The sequence below is a fragment of the Apteryx mantelli genome, chromosome Z (genome assembly GCF_036417845.1).
Source record: "Apteryx mantelli isolate bAptMan1 chromosome Z, bAptMan1.hap1, whole genome shotgun sequence".
Classification (NCBI taxonomy): domain Eukaryota; kingdom Metazoa; phylum Chordata; class Aves; order Apterygiformes; family Apterygidae; genus Apteryx; species Apteryx mantelli.
The window spans coordinates 54,428,097-54,448,282 of NC_090020.1; the positions used below are offsets into that span (position 1 = coordinate 54,428,097).

The 20,186-nt window shown below is 40.0% G+C and overlaps 1 protein-coding gene across 5 annotated transcripts in view; it reads left to right on the top strand.

Annotated features, from left to right (window-relative positions):
* Nucleotides 1-20,186, top strand: part of MEF2C (myocyte enhancer factor 2C) — a 122,735-nt gene that overhangs the window by 76,313 nt on the left and 26,236 nt on the right. For 3 of the 5 annotated variants that reach the window (XM_067315130.1, XM_067315133.1, XM_067315131.1), the window contains exons 4-5: nucleotides 12,073-12,216; nucleotides 19,231-19,417. In XM_067315130.1, coding sequence (XP_067171231.1) covers nucleotides 12,073-12,216; nucleotides 19,231-19,417 — 331 coding nt within the window. The remainder of the gene's footprint in view (nucleotides 1-12,072; nucleotides 12,217-19,230; nucleotides 19,418-20,186) is intronic. The other 2 variants (XM_067315132.1, XM_067315134.1) reach the window with 1 other exon arrangement.

Here is a 20,186-nt window from a genome sequence, read left to right on the forward strand (position 1 = left end):
AATAGCCAAGATAATGGAATAAGTAAATTAGCTTGGTTTTCTTGCCACAGTAATGTTGATAGGAAATCATTATTGTTCCATCTCAGCAAAGCTGTTCCAGGCTGGTTGAAGACACAGGTGTGCGTTACCAGTTCAGTCTGTAGCTTACTCCGATTTAAGGTATCCCTAGATTTTGGGACAAGTTGCTGTGAAGTTCAGTGCAGAGGGCTGAGATGATTGGGAGTAGTGCTTGTGGACCTGTAGATGTCAGCTGTTTATTAAGTAAGGATTCATTACGGTGCTTTCTTGTAAACAAGTTGAGCATGTTAGAAAAAAGGTCAGAATGTTATGGGCTTCTGAACATTTTTCTCAGCTAGCCCAAAGCTGATAAAGATTTACCTTTTTTTCTGGGGAAAGCAGTCGCCAAAATGCTACCCATGTCTATGACCCAAAATACTGTGAAATGATAAATCACAAAGGAGGTCAGTTCTTTAAAACAAATGCAATCCTTAGCTGTGCTGGGGTTTGAGATTCCCAGTTAGAAAAGCTCCCTTCCTTATATGTAACACAGCTCTATGAGACTGACTTAGGCTTTCTGAGGAAACAGCTGGGATAGTTTAAGATGTTAGTATCCCCCAGCTATTTGCTGCCTTTGCTCTGTTGGAGGTTACTACCTTCACAGGAGTCAGAGGAAGGGAATGTCCACCCACCTCTCAGCTGCTCCACCTCTGTCACTCTGCTGGGGGCTGAGTAACCTTGGGTGGCAGGGCAGAGCAGACAGCTCTGGAAGGGAGCGTAAACTGCAGCAGCGAGGCTCACCAAAGCCTGTCTGTCGCAGCCCTCAGCTAGGTCTTCTACTAAGTGAGTTAGTACAGGTCACACAAACGTTCACAGTATCTTCAGGGCACTTCATTCCTACCTCTACCAAGCTATGGAAGAAATGAAATGGGCTGAAATCTTGCTCCATTTGCCCAGGTCTTTTGCAAAATTAGGGGACTCAAGTAGAAACATCCTTTATAAGCCCACAGAATTCTGTGTGGGGTTACATTATGATTAAAGGTTTGAAGATTTTGGACAGTAAGGCTCTGGCAGGCCAATATACCAATTCTTCTTTACAAAACTGTAATTTTGTCCAAAAAAAGATACCCAGCTTTACAATGACACACACACACACACACAAAACATTTAAAAGTGTTTTAGCTGGTTGTAGAGGATGCTGAAGTTTTCAGAAAAAGATGTTAAGTTTTTCAATGAGGATAACTTTTTTTCTTTTCTATTTTACCCTCTCACCCATAATTTTCCTAGTATCTCAGTAAACTCTGCCCTCAGATCCTCAGCTATGGTCAATTTTATCAGAATAGATCTTGAATCTGCCTCTGCCACTTCTGCTTTCATAAGCAGTGATAATAACTAGAAATTGCTCTGTTTCTCAAGTTTTCTTCTTTCCCAAATGGAGCACTGAAACTGAGCACTGTGGTGTTAATTTAACTTACCCTCTGCTCAACAAAGCTACAATTGGAGCATAAGAGTTAGTATCTTGCAGGTTTATTTGGGGTCTGTCTGTCTCTAGCAAATTTAGAGTCCTTAATGGTTACACTGCAGTCTTTTGCAAACAAACACTGATTGGTTTTCTTTACAGATTCCTTACAGCACCCCAATTACATTGATAGATACTATCATTCAACTTTTGATAGTCAGACAACTGCGGAAAAGTGAATTAACACAGTCCCTGCTGGAAGTCAGTAACAGAAATGGAAGCTAAACTGCAGCCTCTTGGGGTCTATGTTAGCAGCTTAGCCCTTGGATAATCCTGCGTAAAGGCACTTAACTTTTACATCGGTGATGGCTGGCCTCTTTGAGTCTGAGAAGGGGTAATGAAAATTTAGAATTCCCTTGCCTGTGAAGCTTCTTAAATTCTCCAGGAGGATTTTTCAAAATCTGACCATGTTTTTGTTGATTCTGTCACTTCCAATTCCTTCCTTTGGGGAGAAGGCTAGGCTTCTCTTGAGGGAAGAGCACAGTGATAGGAGCAGCATGCCTTTTGAAGAAGCCATGCTTCAGGAAAAAGAACAGGTGCTTGAAGGACTGGTTTTCTAGAGTAATCATGCAGTTAAGAAGTTTGATCCAGTTCCTCTGACTTTCTTGCTCCTTCTTTGGTTAATATTTAGATGAGAGATCTACAAGTTTCAGCTTGTAAAGTTTCCATCTGAATCTTGCCTCTCCTGTGGGAGAACAAGACCTGGTTCCTTGTTTCTAAGACACACTTCAGTAAGCAGATGAATGTGTATCATAGTTTAGAGATTTAGCAGCTGCTTAAAGATGGATACACTTTGCACAAATGTTTCTGGTAAATAACAGAACTTACATAAATTGTTGAACTAACAGAAACAAAACAAAACCATCTTAAATCAAGTATGAAAGTCTACATTGTTTGAGTCATCTGTTTTCACAGTTAAAATCATGGGCCAATTCTTCCTTTCAAATATTGCACGCTCACTCTGAACTTAGTGTTTCTCCTTGGTCAAAACTTGACTGTATCAGCAGAACAGTGAGTTGATGGTTATTGCTTTGTTGCTATTTAAGGCCTCCATCCTGCAAAGGAACAAGAGGTTACAGTTTCAGGGATCTAACCTCTCATTTATTATAATTCATCATTTTAAAAAATATATTGATTTGGGCATTTTTACCAGTGGATAAAACAATTATACTATTATAAAAATAAAAGGGAGTGTTCTTTTGCCTTTAAAAGGAACAGCTATTCAGTAACATTTGCTTATTGTCATATTGGTAGGTTTTTTTGCAATAGCCTGTAATTCGATCAGCTGTAAAATAAATGTTCAAGTTCTTCAAAAGAAAAGTCTGTTCATAACATTGATACATTCAAGATTTTTATGGGAGACCTCCAAAGAAAACCCAGGTGCTGAAGGAAGTGGTGTTCTTGTCTCAGTGGGTGGCATTAGCTCTACTGAGTCAGTACTGCACCAGTTCAGCGCTGCTAAAGGTGCTCTGTTTCAAATGAAATGCAAAAGCAAAATGTTGTGGTCATCAAAGATTCCCTGGGCCTATGGTTAAGGATGAGGGTGTTTGCCCCATAGTCTAGGAAAAATTCCACTCCAAGTAACTTGCATCCTATCTTACAATTTAATTTGTCTAAATATGTATCACTTCTGTTCCTAAAAACTTCATTGGCTAATGTGGCTGACAGAAGTTGACTATATATTCACCCTCGGACAGTTGCATTTTAATGATGTATGAAGCAGTTGTTTTAAACATACAATTTCAGAATCTCTTCTGGGATCTTTTAGAACATAGATAAAGTTCAAAATATATGCCAAATATAATTCCTATCAGCTGGCATTCTTTTTGTAATAACTTTTTGTGATAAAAAATATCTGTAAAATATGTTACCCTGTATGTCACATTTTTCAAATATTTTGAATATGGCATTTAGTATTAAAGGTTCCCATTTATATCATGGAAAAACACCAGCTGCCTTTGAAATAGTTAATTCTTTCTGCAGTCATTTATATTTTGAAGAGACAGTAACACTGATGTAACAGACTGGGTAACACCACTGTACATCCAGAATAACTCAACTGGTGTCTTTACAGCTGTTCCAGACCCAGCTACAGATTTACACTAGCGTAAGTGAGATCTGACTTCAGCCTTGTATCTGTGTATATGTCTGACTAAATTAGACACAAATGAAAATGTTGAGGGCAAGGCTCCATCTAGAAGGGCTGGGGTCAGCAGGGAGAGATTATAGTTAGACAAACATAAAAAGAGGGAGGGAAATAACCTGTTGGTGATCACAGTGTTTATTTTTAAATAGCCTCATATTCCCTAAAGAAGCTGAGATGATTCTGCTAAACTACTGTAAAGTTTATTTTTTCATCCCTATATTTTCTGTGTCTGGCAGCAAAACCTAATACAAATCAAATATACTATGTCTCACCAATATCATCTTCCATTTTAAATACAGCTAATCAGTTTTCCTTACACTGCTAGTGAAAACCAAGTCAGTTGATACAGTTTACTGTAAATCTGGCCTTTTAAATATTTCCTCTATTTTAAGTTTCTTGAAAAAGCAGTAAATGAAATAATGGGCTGATATTGTGCTCTGGCCAAGGGGCAAAGCAGTGGTGTGAGCACGCTGACTTTAAGGCATTTTTGCCTCTCTGGGTGACTGGGTCTGCCTGCAGGCTGCCAGCGCTGCCGGTGAGTGGAGTAGCCAGAGCACGGAAGCATCTCCTGCATGGAGCTGCTCCACAAATGCCGAGCCTCATGAAACTGGAAATCTGCTTTCCATAAGTGCACACTTGAAGAAAGGGAACTGAAGGCTAAGTATTTGTCACCACGCTGCAGCGTCAGCTTTTGCTCTGTAGGCAGTCGCCGCACTGCAGCGCAGGGTGTTTATGGGCAGGCCGGGGTGCATGAAGAGCCCTGGCAGGAACAGGAAAACGGGCTTCAGCTTCTTCCCCTAGTCATGTCTTCTGTATTCTGTTGCTTGAAAAGAGGGCCTGAAACAGGCCTTTGGACCCTCAGTTACCTTCCTGGCAATGCTCAAGGATTAGGCACTTGAATCACACGCAGTCATTTTACTTGCAGTGATAAATATTCCCTCTTTAAAACACAAATATCTGGAAACACCTCTGCTCTAAGCAAATAATCTGCCAGTTTTGTGCACGAGGCACTGACAACCAGTCTGTGGAAAGTCATCAAGGATTTTAGCACAACAGAGTAGAACCTGACTTGCATTTTTTCCAAAGTACTTCCGGGTTTAAAAAACAGCCGCATGCAAAATTCATTTTAATGGGTGAGAAAATGTATTTAATAGCTATTTTTGACTAATATTTCAAATGAAATTTTTCTTTTAAATCTTAACATACCTATAAATTTGGTTTTATCAGATTGGTAATAGTTCAACAAAAACTGTAGTTGCAAAGAGGTCAATATTGCGTTTACGTTACTAGATCTTAACACGAATTCATGATTTCGGAAATACCGGTACTGCGTGGAAAAAGCACGTAACTGCTTTTCTCCCTGCTACCCCCAGTCGCTGGCGGTGCGAAGCCGGTCCCGCGCTGTGCCGTGGTAAAGGGAGGCCGCTCCTGTTCGGGTTGGAGGGCGGGGGGTAAGAAAAGCCCCCCCCGCCCCGTGTGGGTCTAGATCGGGACAAGAGCAGCTCCTGAGTCGGGCCGGGCGGGGGGGGGGGGGACACACGCAGGTGCGCAACGCCCGCGGGCGCCGCCGCGGTGCCGCGCAGGCCCTGCCGGGCGGGGGCGGATCATGGCGGCACAGGCGGCGGCACAGGCGGCACGGCCATGTATGGCCATGCTGCGGCCCCGCCGCAGCCATTGGCTGCCGCCGCCGCCGCCGGGGCGACGCGACAGGTGCCGCGGCGCTGACAGGTGCGGGCGGGGGGGCGGCGAGGGCGAGCCCGCCCCGCCCCCCCCCGGGCCCGTTCCAGCCGGCGGCGGCCGAGCTGCGCCTGGGCAGCGCGGTGGGGCAGGGAAACACCCTTACTTAAAATCTCGGGGATTATTCAGGTTTAAATTCATTAAAAATATATATATTTACATGTGCAGTTATGACGAACAGAAATATTTTGCATGTCCTGTTAAATAATTAAGAATTTTGCAGTGTAAGCATAGTTTGTACGTACGTGCTTTAACAGAAATAACACAAAGCCTTGTGCCAGAGCGTTGGTGTGGTTTGGTTTGGTTTGCTTGTGAGATAATTTGGAAAAATACAGGGTTTAGATTAGCTGCTGTGCAATCTCTGAATCTCACCGATCCTTCTTCTATTTATGCCATTTTACACAGCCAAAGTTGCCTTGCTTAATTTAGATCAATACTAAATTAAAAAAGCCCTGGCAAGCGGGAAGACTGAACGGCAAAGAAAGGGGGCGTTCGGCCCCTTCCCAGGCGGCCCGGCAGCTGTGCGAGGCCTGCTCTCCCCCAGCCCTTCCAGCTGCGCCTCCTCCTAGAGCGCTCAAGTTATTTAACGCAGCTTTAGGAGAAAAAGAAACAACAACAACAAAAAAAAAACACTGTCCCAGCGCTCTTTCAAAACACCATGGATTAATTTGGGTTTATATATGTATTGCAAAATATTATAGAGTATATGTCTTGGCACATGACAGGAGCCTGAGTGGAAGAGAATGGACTGAACTTTGTAAATGGGTAGAAACTTCCTGTCCTGAGGAGCTTGCAGTATATATTTAAACACTCCTAGTGCACTGGCTGATCCCTGGAAAGCAAGGAGATGCAGATGTTGCTGGCAAAGGGTGTCTGCATTATTTGGTTTCACAAGAGGTGTGATTAGAGGAGGTACTTGAAGGAGGAGAGAGTAATCGCTTGGCATGCAAAAGTGAGAGGCAAATCCAAGCAGAGGGTTTGGTGTATTGTTGTGAAAAGCGTACTTATCTGTATTCATTTGAAGAAGACAGACATACAGGACCAGGCAATGGAAATTTTTTTCTTTGAAACTTCGGTGAAAGTAAAATAGTAACAGAAAGGTTAACGTGGTTATAGAAGTACAGCTATTATATAAGCCTTGTAGCTTATTTCAAAAAGAGTCTAAACCACAAAAGCATTTTATAATTTATACAATGGAGGTAAGAAAGGTTCCATTTTTCTGTTATTCGTATACATTTTTTTGTCTGGAGCTTGTTAGATAACAGTAAGTGTAATAACGTTTTATCTGATTCTCCTAAACATGCAATTAAAGTACATTAGTACCAGCGTACTAGTTTATGTTCATTATTAAATGCAAAAATCTAAGAACCCTGCATTAATGGAACATAAAATTTGAGATTTTTAGTTACACAGAAGTCAGAGAATTCAGATGGGCAGTTCCCATAGCAACCTATCTCTTCCTCTTTGTGTTTTTCATTTCACTAGAATCTTTCATTACTTGATTGCACAATACATTGTGTAGTGCAATTTCATCATAAAATTTCATCATTATATAACTGTGCAAGAGAAGAAAGTGAAGGTTGTCTTCACTCAACATTTCCTAACTTTAATGTTTCTGTTGCACAGAAAGCAAATTGATGCTTAAATGAATTGGGTCCATGATTTAAATGTTTCCTATTTTTTGGAGGGTCTCCATAAATTTGAATGGGTGCTTTGGAATGGCTATAACCAATAAAGCAATTCAACAGAATAGCATACCATTCCTTTCTTTAGAATTGGTTATTGTCTGCTTTGCCACATAGATTTGTGACTCCAGTGAGCAGGAGAGACCAAACCATTTTTCATTTGTGGCTGGAAGATTTCTCCCATCCAGATACAGAAAAGAAAATGACAGTGGAAAATGGAGGCAGTTGTGTTTTTTGTTTTGTGACAGATGAATATAATTTACCAAATTACAACTGTGTGGGGGTAGTCATGGCTGCTAATAGGGTTATCGGTTAGAGATTATTGTGATGGCTTCTAGACAACATCACAGATTTGGGAATTAGCAAAGCAGACTTGCATTCTGAATTTTTCCATACTGGAAATTTTGATTCTGTGAAGACTTCATCTGTTATAGGCGAAGAACCAATGAGATGGTACTTTTCATAATATAAATGAAAATAGTAATTACCTTTGCAATAGATAGTAAGGTCTTTGGTTCAGAAGACATAAAAATGGAACAGACACAGTGGGCTTGTAAGAAGCTTTTTGAGACCTTATTGACTGACTTGGTCTTTATGAGTTGGCAGTTAATGTGAGCATTCCTAAGCCCAAGTATCTGTGGCCTCTCAAGCTCTAGAGTGCTGTGGAGATCAGCTCCCCAGCAAATTAACCTGTTGAGAAGAAAGGAGATTCTGCTCTACAAAGGTGAGCAAACTAAAAAATATGACAGAAGAAAGTTATGGAGCTCCACGTCTTGAATTTCTGTTCTCTAGTCTGCCGGTTAGAGTAATGCTAAAAGGAGAAGATAATACTGTAGCAGCAGAGAATGACCCAGGAAAACCAAAGGCATTTCCTTCTTTAAACCTTCAAATTGTGATAATTTTCATTGCCTTGATAAAATCAGACCTGGCTGATAGTACCATATTTTGTGCTTTTGTAGTGGTGATAAATTTTGCATGAAATGAAAGTAAGTAGTTGTTTATACTTCGTTTTACAGCAGCCAATATGTCACTAAGTCAGCATTTCTCTGCTGAGATTTATAGAGCAGGATTTAGGCTAAATCGCTGGCATGTGAGATTTCAGCCAAAGGTTGTTTTGCTTTAACCATTTTGTTTTTTAAATGCCTTCGTTGATTTTAGGTTATTGGAGTCCAATATAATTACTTGTTTAATTGCTTGGAAAAAGTAGAGCTTCTGTAGAACAAAAATGGCTTATTTTCTTTAAAAATAACTGAAATCTGGCTTGAGGTTCTCTAGAATGCAATGCACTACACAATTGGGTAATTTCAACCTCTTAAAAATCCCTGAATAGTCATTAAATCTTTGCAAACTAGCTAATCTCCAGGAAGATGCTATAGGTCTGGCTATTTTCCAGGGTTTGCAAGAGGCTATGACAGTTTAACATGGTAAGAAAAATGGTTTCTAAGTCACTGCAAGACTGGGTCAAAGATTGTAGCCTGCTGAAACCCCCTTGGCCTCCTTAATGAGTCCACTCTTCTCCAATATCCAGAGTCAGCCTCCATAATCAAGAGGTGACACTGAGGGAAAAATTGGTGCTGGGTCCAGAGAGCTCATTCCTTAGTGACAAGCAAATCTCGCGCAAAGGTAGAGGTCTCGCAGACAATGAAATTCCAAGTTTCATGAAAATTACATGCTCTTATGGAGAAAGAGATCCATAAAGCACTCCCAGAAGGTGCTGCAGCTGAAGGATGGGTTGTAGCAGGAGTCCTTACATGAATATGCAGCAAAGAATCCACAGAAGGATGTTTAGGGGGCGGGAAAAGTCCTAAGAGATTCTGCTGCAGGAAAAACTTCACTGGACATTGCACTTTATCCCAAAATGCAATCCACAGGGAACCAGGCATTACTTCCAGTGCTCACAAAGCTAGGAGGTGTGCCTCTGACTGCAGCACGTTTGTGGGAATTTCTGTTGCCTAACCTTATCCCAACTCATTGAAGCAGGGCGGATGGGGGAGAGGAGGGTTGGACTAGCGAGCTAGGGTAGACTTGTCAGCCAATGCACATGCCAAACACACTGGATTGGTGAGTTTTGCAAGGCAAAAATTAGTCTCTATCTAGTAAGACTAAAGTTCATTTTGGATAGACTACCAACATGATTTTGTTAAGTCTTTTTTTTTAGATTTTTCTGGTGAAAATAGAGATTGCTTATTTTTGGTCAGGTGTGGCAGCAACTCCAGCTGGTTTATTGCACCTCATTTCCAAGGTTATGACAATAAAAGTAAATATATATGAACATAAAAATACCATATTAGGAGGAAATCCAGTCTCTTATTGGGGACTGCTGCAGACATTTGTTGCATTGCATTGCCTTTCTTCCTCTGAACATTTGAAAGATGGCAGTGCATTTCTGAACCTCTACGAACCACAGAAGCAATCCAGCACCGGTTCACATGAATGCTAAGCAAACAGTCATCGAGCTTTAGGGCATTGTGAGTGAGCTGGGGATGAGGTGCATCTTCTTGCACCCCGGCACAGTCTTGTGGAGGCAGCAGACAAGGATTTGGGAACGAGGAGAGAGGAAAAGATTCAGGAAGGCTGCAAAACACCTCCCTCATGTCTTCTCATATTGCCCTTACTCCAGGTTGTATGGTGTGATACTGACTGTGCAGCTCCCTTTCCTCACTTGTGCCCATCCAATTGCAGCTGTGGTGACCTCTGGGGACAAAGAAGGCCATTGCCATTTGTGAATAGAGCGGCTGGGCTGTCATTTTAAAGCTCAGTGAAAGTTAAGGGTGTCATTCAAGCAAGCTCGCATCAGCCTCATTCAATAGAGAGTTCATGTGAATCAGGAGGACTCTGTCAGTGAGCTCACGAAACAGTCCCAAGACTACTGATTTGAGTTTCATGTCTGGAGAGCTCAATCCAATGAATCTTGAAACCAGGACATCTTATGTATTCAGAGGATACCTGTTTTGTACTTATATGAAGGGAAGAACATTAGCTGGGATTAGTTATTCAGATCTAAAAGGAAGAAATCACTTTTAAGGTATCATACTGTATATATTAAATCTGTCACACAACAGCTGATTGCCAAAGCTGTCTTTAGTAATTGGTATGTTTCAGGCTAGGAGCGGTAGACGTTTTATGTGACATCGAAGTCTGTCAGTTCTGCTAGCTAACGTTTAAGAGAGAAGAGGAAATGGAGACACTCATTCAAGTTGTTTCAACTTCTTATGGTTTGATTCAAAAGGATTTATAATTTTGTCTGTATGTCAGGAGTAGCTCATGGGATTAGATGTGAAGTTTGTGTAGGTATGAAGTTTGAAAAGATCTATGTTGAGATGAAGTCAGTATTCCAAAATTGCCTAGTTTTGGTTTAGAGGTTCCTGAGTTTAGAAGGTTCAGATCTCCTAGGACAGATTGCCATCACATTGCTGGCTTGATGAAAATGTGAGGTTCGAGGGGTGTGTCTCCACAAGGGGAGTAGCTTTTGCAGGAATAAGAGGGCTCTGTTTTGAAGTCTCAGGTAAAATACAGAAAGAAAAGTACAAACTCTGGTCTTTAAAGATCTAAATACAATATTACAGAAACAAAGTATGAAATTGTAATACTTGAGGGATTTAACGGTGGTAAACTGGGCATTGCAATGACGATAATATTTAGGAAACATACTTTTTTAAATGGAACAAAAAGCTCAAATGAGATGCAGCCATTCTGAGAAGCCAAAACGAAACCAGCCAGTGCTGCATGGAGCATCCCACACTAGTCACACAGCACAAACATAGCCAGTTAGCAACAAAAGACCGCTATGCAATCTGTGTGCTGTAACTGAGACCACGCAGCCGGGTTTAGACTCAGAAGTGACTGCAAGCTGTGTGATAATGCTTGTAGACAACCAAATGTATTCTTTGAAGATTTTTGACCTAGAAACTCTGAAAGCTAAATTTGAGGAAACTCCCTAACAATACTGACTTTGTGTACTGTTGCTTATATTTGGACAGTCCACAAAGACTTGCTTCTCAGATTCTTTACCTTAATGCCACGGATGACTGTTCTTTGATAATCTGTCTGGGTAGATCAGTTGAATCATAGTTGAGGCCAGGAAACCATTCTGGATTGTTAGCTGCTGGTTTAATTATATATATATATATATATTTTTTTTTCCTCTATTATTTATCTTGGTGATGATGTTCATGGTTCTGAGGGTTGCTTCGAGCTGCTGAACCTGAAATTCATCTGTTTTGACTTTTCACTAAGCATCTGTTTTAGCAGTATGTTTCCCTGTACTATTAAACTTCAGCACTGCACATTTGTGGCACTGTAACTGGAGTCAATAAAAAGCAAACACTATGTCTAGAAGCTCTTAATCGGTATTTCACAGCCACATTAGCAACTCTCTCCTCCCCCTTGTCCTGTCAAGAGCATACACTTAGGAGTGGCAGGGCACTGTTAGTGTCATCCCTTATGTCAAATTCTAAGGAATAATTCAGTTTAGATACTCCCCCTTCTTCTTTCAAGAGCACGGATCCCTAAATCTGTTTGCAGAGTTGGTTTATTTTATTTTATTTTTTATTTCTTACTTCTGTGTCTTCAAAATAAAGGAAAACATTATGATAATCCACTTTAAACAGTATGCGTCTTTTGCTGTTAACGTTCAGTCATCTGAAATGCGTAAATGTTAAAATAATTTGCACTCTGGATGCCTTAACCCTTTAATGCTATCGGATATGGTGGGAGGGGCCTGTATGAGCACAGGCGCTTTGCCGGATTGCTAACTCCATTCTTTATTGACTGATTTCAGTTTCACAAGAAAGAGGTCTGTATGGTCCTCTCTTTGCTACTGGTAATTGGAGCTGTATAACATCGATGTGGTGGATCTATAGTCAGTTTCTTTCCCTAAAGTACAACGTAAAACCTTCCACTGCTGGGCAGTTTGTGTTACTGTAACACTGCTGAGTCTTTCTTGCAGCCCGTGTCAAGGATTGAACTTTCCAAATTATGTATTTCAGACGTTGAGAAAGAAAGGACTTAATGGCTGTGACAGCCCAGACCCTGATGCAGACGATTCAGTAGGTCACAGCCCTGAGTCTGAGGACAAGTACAGGAAAATTAATGAAGATATTGATCTAATGATCAGCAGGCAAAGATTATGTGTAAGTACTCTGAACTCCCTTTCATTTTTTTACATTTTGATATTTCTCTGAACCTGGCAGGCATTGAACAAGAAAGAAAACAAAGGTTGTGAAAGCCCCGATCCTGACTCCTCTTACGCTCTCACCCCACGCACTGAAGAAAAATACAAAAAAATTAATGAAGAATTTGATAATATGATCAAGAGCCATAAAATACCTGTAAGTACCAAAGGTTAGATGGCTGTCTGCTGATAACTGCTGCAGTAACAAACCATAACCCTTTCAGTTCTGGCTTCTTAAGGAAAACATTTCAGCTGGAAAGAGGCTTTATTAGCCCAATATACAATTAAATACTGTGGTCAGAAAAGTTCACACAACCTATTTTTCTTCCAAGTCTCTGCCTCTGACACATAGACAAGGTCTACTATAGCTGAAACTTACAGAAGGAAGTGAAATATACATATATACATTATATTCACTTGATTTACAGAACTGTTTTACCACACCACTTGCCCAAATTATATCTAAAAAATAACAATGGAAATCTTTCTTTGTGGACAGGCTAACAAACCCACAGAATACTTTCTGTGGTGATATAGAAAAAACGATGTAGAACTGAAATTCCTTTCTATATAGTAATTAGTGCATTCTGTATGTGTCACTTCAGTTCTTAAGTGTCTCTGCCAAACTCAGTTGCAGCACTGAAGGGTTACAGCTACTTGCTCGCTGCAGAGAAACAGACTGCATGAGAGCCTAATGGTAGGATTCAGACATGTTTGTGTGTTGGGGTGATTTTACAGCTTTATCAGAGAATTTGCTTTGACCTCATCAGCATTTCTTTAAAGCTTTAACATGAGCTAAATTTTGTTTTAACCAAGTCAAAATTTCTAACCATCAGTCATATGCCTTGCCAGATATCTAAGAGAAATAACTCTGCATGTGCTATTTTGTTTGCACAAGACACATGGTGGGGTGGGAATATTTTGTAATTATGATTAATATTAGATTTATAAAGCTGACAAAAAGAATGTGGAAGTTATGTTAGTCTCTTCTTCTGTGTGGAAGAAAGAGTAGCAAACCCAAAGATTCTCCCAGATCCAAAGAGGCATATGAATTTGCATAGATAAATGCTTGCTTCCAGAAGAGACAGAGAAATCATCTGGATATGTTCATCTCGCATTCCCACAAGCAGGTTGTGTGGTTGGCTTCAAATCAGGGTGTCTGCATACCCAGAATGAGCAAAGTCTCTTCCATAGTCCTGATCAATTGCACATACAAAATCTGATACCTAAACTGAGCATACTTTTTCAGGATGCTCTGATTCTGTCTCACACAGTGCAAGTGTTCTTTACATTAATTCTCTGAGCAAAAATTTTCATGAGTTAATTAAAATTTGAAGAATTTCTCACATCTATGGCTAACATGTTTGTGCAAAAATTTAAATAATAGGTATTTTCACAGAGACTAGAATAGCACCAAATTTGACAAATGAGTATTTGGAATGCCTTGTTAAGAATGCTCAACATGTATATAAAGCATCAGGGAAGTATACATATATATTCTATCTTTCTTACCTCCCTTTCATTTGCTTCTTTTATGTAGCTGCTTTTCTGAACAAAAAAATTCTAAAGCTGTCAGCATGAATTTGGTTTTTCAGGGTGGAACTCAGTTCAATAAAGCAGCGGCTACAACACTTAGGACAGCAGTTATAAGCTGAAATGCTTAACCCTTTGTCAAGTCAAAACTTACCAATTGCCATTCCTTTCCTCTTTCAAGGATGACCTTTGGCTTGTTCAAACCAAGGTGACAGAATTTTCAATCAGATAGGATTTTACCAAGTTATTTTTCCGCCTTCAAAAACTAGGGTTTAGATCATTCTTCAGATCCTCTGTTGTCTCTCATGCTGCTTGGTTTTGTTCCAGCCAAGCAGCACGTGTTTATAACCACGTAGTCTTAAAACATGGGAGAAAAAAAACCTGGAAGAACTCATTCCTGGCTAACAGTGAGTTCTATCACCCTCTTTACCACCACAAGCATTCAGAAAAAGTTGCCTTTTCTATAAAACTGAGAAGGATCTAGGAATTAGAAACAACGCAGCTATTCAAAACATGGTCCATTGCTTTTGTCCTCCCCCAAATTAATGAAATTTCTTTCCAATGGCTTTCATTAAAACTTAACCTCTTGATGTCTAATTTAAAACCAGATATAGTCCTGTCTCAGCTCTTAGTTTGTCTCTACTGTTTTCCTGAGCTGTGTTTTGGGTATAATGTAACTTTCTACCTTGCAGGGATGTTGCAACATACAATTTATTATCTTTTTGTGAAATTGTTTCAGAGACGCACTACACAACTGCCAGTGTTAGCGCTTCTTTTTATATAAGACAGGATATCCCTTCTTTGAATACTTCACACACTGATCTCAAGGTCTGTGTGCACTGGCAAGCTGCTTACCACAAAAGGAAGAATCAGTAGGTGATCTCCCTTAATGCAACAGGAGCTCCTTCTCTTAGTATAAGCCTAAATATAATGGGCAAGATGGAGCTTGAAGCTAGTACATAATGAAAATTTGTAAATATATGAGATGATCTTTAACTGTACAAATCAGTATAGCTTTAGGAAGGTTGAGGAAGTTATATTCATTTCCTTGTGACCATCAAAAGGTAGCCAAAAAAGTTGGGGAGAAGAAAGCAAAACTGAACAAAAAGTCAGCAAGTAAAGCCATTAAATCATTACTTACAAAAATTTATAAAACAATGCGGTGCCTGTGCCTGGACTTGTAAGAGAGCAAAGCTGCTGCCAAATGAAAATAAAATTGGCTTTTCCTCTTAACAGCTAAAGCCAATAATGTTTCCTCAGATAATTTTCTGGGGATAAGTATTTATATTGTTCTAAAACATCTGATAATAATTACACATTTATTTGTAGTTTTCATGAGAGTGATGAAAGCAGAAGAGACAGAAATAGTCCACTAGAAGGGAGCTATAAGTATTTCTGTCTCTAAATAGATGAAGGCCTGGCTGAACATGGGAGAAAAAAAAATACTTAGCACAAAAAGTTTGGTGCATTCATTTTCAAGGGTTTTGAATCCCCAATATTTTGTTTTCCACAACATTCTACAATTTGTGGTGTTAACAACTAACTTAGTGTTGTGTACACTGGCAAGTTCCTTTAAATGGGCAGTCTACTCTCTTTGGCAATGTTGCTAGTTGCATACCTGTTAGAGTGTAGGTATGACTATGGTCGTGAATTAAAGAATGACAAAGAGCATTCTGAGGCACTGACAGGCCATCATCTCTACAGTTAACAGTGTGAGCAGCCCCTGGCATGCTTTTGGCACAAGCCAAATTGCACTTTCTCAAACAGTTCCTAAGTGCTGTTTGGTAGTTAGCCCAGGCCAGGAACAATTCCCAGTAGTCGGTTTATATGTGGCTATGCTGTTTTTGAGGTTAAGCGAGTTTAACAGTATGGACATGGACTGTCCTGTGGCCTCAGATGGCCTCAGTTCCTGGCCATGTTTAACTTACATCATAAGTACATCATAAGCTTTAATGTTCATCAGGCCTAGCTGGAATAGATATGCCCCGTGACTTACCACCAAGAATGGCTAGGGGATCTGTAGTAGGTTACAGTTCTTTGTAAAGAACATACAAGACAGTAACAGAAAATTTGGTCAGCCAGAAGCAAAACTGTAGATAGGCACTGTTTAACACTTGTGCTTATCCAGACAACCTTCTCTCTCCTCTGGACCTTACTATATACAAAAGCGTTAATTAATCTTTGACTACTGATGAGAAGAAATGAGAATAAAAACTACTGTATTCCAGAGTATCATGTGTATTGCACTGAAAAGCAGAGAGTAAAACTGATTTTGCTCTGATCTTTGATAAAATTGCCTGTAAAGTACTCTGTAAACTAGTCTAATTATATCCAGACTGTAAGTAAGAGGATGCAGAGGAATCCATTAAACATGCAAAAATGAAGAAAATAATTTGTGTAACTAGTTTACAAATTATTTTATAGAATGACAAAAGAAAGTAAAGTAACTGTTTCAGCAGAAGTTGTATGTTTCAGTGATTAGTCTCCCCTGAGAGTGCCAACAGCAGAAGCAGCCAAGACTGGGGTTCTGTGCTGTAACATAGGATAAAGAAGATTCCAGTCCTTGAAGGGTTTGTACATAAAGGAAAGACAGAATAATGACACAAGCAGATGAGCCTGAAGAGGAATTGGCCAGACCTTCAGAGCTGCATTTTTACCTGGGTCTTGGTTTGGATAGTTGGACAGAGGTTGAGATTAAGGAAATAAGAAAATGGAGGGAATACTGCTGGTGTCAGCTGTATACCCAGGCTCAGCAGGCCAGATTTCGTAGATCTCATGACAAAGGTGAAGCAGACACTGTGCAAAATGATCCCCAGTGGGTGACATTGAGCCTGACGTGGGCTGACACACAAGCTTTTAAGCATTGCTTAAAACCTGCAGAACTGGAGGTGGGATCATGTCCTCAGAGTGACCAGGCAGAAAGATCTCCACCATGGCACTGCATATTACAGTAAAGAGGTACTCCATGTTGACTTATTCATGTTCCCAGGCTGGATGTGGAACTAAGACATCCATTCATCATGTGAATTCATTGGCTAAAACTTCTTGAAAAGGCAGCAACCATCAACAGCAACTGGCTCTGAGCTTCAGAACCAGCCTGCGCATTGAGAGGGCCAAATTGCCTCCCTACCTTACACAGAATTTGGGAAACTCCTAAATCCTTTTGTGGCCAGTGAAGAAAATGACTTGCTTCAAAACATACTTACAGACTGATAAAATGTTTCAAATTACACTACATGTGCCTATTTCCAAGGAGTTTAGCCTTCAGCCATGACATACATGGATACTCCTTGTGCCGTGTGCATGGTAAATTCTTCTTTGAAAGACAAGCCACACATGCAGCCAGAGAGCTAGGCTTTAACTGTAAAAATGCTTGCATGCAAAAATGTTGCTCCTAAAAGAAATGAAGAACACCTGGAACAGAAGCATACTTCTGCAGTTACATTTGTCGATACATAGTCATTTGTTCTCTTTTTTCTGATTTGTGAAGCACAAACTTTAGAGTATGTTTCAGGATCTCTGCACAGACCGTAGCAACACATGTAGTTTTGCTTCTTACCCACTGAACGTTTCCAGGATACCTCTCTTCCTCTACCAGCCCCAACTTAAACCAGTCTCTTCAGTCAACTCTTCAAACAAAAATGGCCATTAGGGGTACATTTAGCTTCTTGGCCAGAGGGGGGAGAGTTCCAGAGACATGGAGCCCTGGCCAAGAAGCTCTGTCAGCAGGCTGTAGACGTTTAAACTGAGGTCAGTTAGCTTGAGTGTCCTAGCTGATTTCAGCCATCATGCTAGGGTGGGGAGAGAGAGGCATTTTTCTCAGAAAACCAAGTCACAGAGAGAGTTATGGAGCTAAATTAACACCTTGAAAGAAGCCTTGAGGCATTCATGTAACATATTCTTCACATGGCGCCCTGAACTAAAATCTTGCTGTGCCTTATTATTTGTTTGCTATGTTTCAGTGGTTAAGCAAAAAGATTCCTATATATTTAGAGCTTAATTATGTCTGCCCCTAGAAAGGGGATAAGACAAAGAAAACGTAAGGGGTAACCATAATTTGATAGCCAGTGCTGTAATATGCAGGGCACAGCCAACAGATCTGACTAGCCAGAGAAGATGCATGTGGGTGGCACAAGGTCAGGCTGTCTCTGCTGCCTGATACAGCAGATTATGTGTCCAGTTCTCAACATACTCCCTCTAGGTCCTTGGAGACTTATCTATACAATCATCTGTCAACAATAAAAGTAAAATCTGTGAGTTCCTCCCTCTGAAGATGTCACCACAAGGCTAGTTTAAGGAATTTTTTGAAGAGTTAAGATTGCTGAAGTGTATAAAGATTTTTAAGTGGTAAATTAAAGGGTATTTGGTTTGCATTCAGATTTTTGAACATTTAAAATGCTGTCAGGTAACTGAAAAAGTTTTCTATACATTCACAAGGCAGGAAACTAATTACTAAAAAAGCAAGTAAATTAAACATGGAATTCTCATGTATTTGAATGATACAAGAACCATGGGTTTTAATGAAATTTAGACAAGCCCTGCCCAAAAAAAACCCATCCAACAAACCAACCAACCAACTTGAGTTGGGAATATTGTATTGTGGTTTCTAAGAGCATAATGAGCATCAGGCACTGCATCTCCTCACACTCCCTGTCAGACCTAGTCAAGTGTCATAATTTCGTCCAGTTTGCCAAACTCTTTATTGAAAGGGATTCTTACAAAGGAAAGGCTCTATGAGTGTTACTTTTAAATGATGATAATGGTATATTGAAAAGGCATTAAAAACAGCCCCCTTCCAAAACCAAGAACCGGAAGAAAGGTATGTGTGTAAAGTTCTTGTATTTGCTCTGTGTCCTTGAGTAGAACTTTTTCTTTTAAGCACTTCCCAAACTAAGCTAGAAACTAAAAAAAGTCATTTACTGTGTTGGTGCCTTTAACATGATTTGGGATCATTCTGGTTGCTAAAGCAACATATGCTGAAATTAAAGCTTTCCCTTTTGCATTCCACCCCTTCTAATTTTTCTCCATGCAATGAAGTCATCATAATCATGCACCTTTGATCTTGCAGTCATCTGTGACACTAGATTAAGATATCACAAGTGAACAATTACGACTTCACTGAATGAAAGAAACAGAAAATTAAGCTTCATGAAGCAGGGTTTTGTTTTAAACCAAAAAAAAGAAGAAAAAATCTTTCCAGTTCTTACAAAGTAAATGTGCAAACTGCACTGAAGGAAGATGGAATCACGATTTCAAAAATGATATTTAAAAGCCTTGTTAACTCTGTTTAAAACTCTTCTCTTGACTCTTAGTAGGGGGAAGCTTAAATATTTTAACCACCAACTACAACATATCTGAACTAAATATAGAGTAACTGTACTTGAAGACTGTTGTGCTTCTGTACTATTCTTGTCTTTGTTTCCCTTTTTTGCTTGTACAGGCTGTTCCACCACCAAACTTTGAGATGCCAGTTTCTATCCCAGTGTCCAACCACAACAGTTTGGTATACAGTAACCCAGTCAGCTCTCTGGGTAACCCCAACCTTTTGCCACTGGCCCATCCTTCTTTGCAAAGAAATAGCATGTCTCCTGGCGTGACGCATCGGCCTCCGAGTGCAGGTAACACAGGTACGCTCTGTTCATTCCTATCCCTTTAAATGTGCTTTTTTATTGCCTGCTTGTGTGCCTTAGGTAACTTTAAACTGTACTCTGAGAAACAAGAGCTCTGTTTTTACTAGTCATAGCAGTTTATCCAAAATTGCTGTGTTGAAAAATCAAAAGAAGAGCCAAGAGGTTTCTATTCCCAATTTAGAAAATAAAAAACCAATGTCCTAGAAAAAGCTGAATATTGACTATGATTAAAGGAAATCAATAAAGGATAAAAGGGTAGACAATTTGCTGTTTCATAAAAAGGCAGCTTGTCTACTTGATACATGCAAGAACTCACTACACTGTAAAACTTAAGTGGGGAGGGGAGAATGTGTGGCCAATGCAAACAAGTTAAAGCAAGTAAAATAGGCCACTAGTTACTTTAAACAGCAGTCTAGAGGCTAAATGCGAAATTTGTTGTTATTTCAACAAATTATTATTGTTGCGTTCACAAGTTGCTTGATGGGTAACGTTAGTTGAGCTCTGTACTTTAGAGCCTTCTATAGCAAGAGGCTGTGTCCCGTGCTGCTGCTCATGAGGGGTCACCTCTGAACAGGATAAATGGGGATTAGGTTCATTCTATCTGTCTGGTTGAAGCAACATCAACAGCCTTAAGCCTACAGGGTTCAAAGAACCATCTGAGGTCTGCAAGCACAAAGAGAAGTGTTAAAAATACTTGGAATGAATGTCTATGAAAGGCTGAGAAAATTAAAATGAAAAGTTATGCAAATATGTATTACAGCTTCTG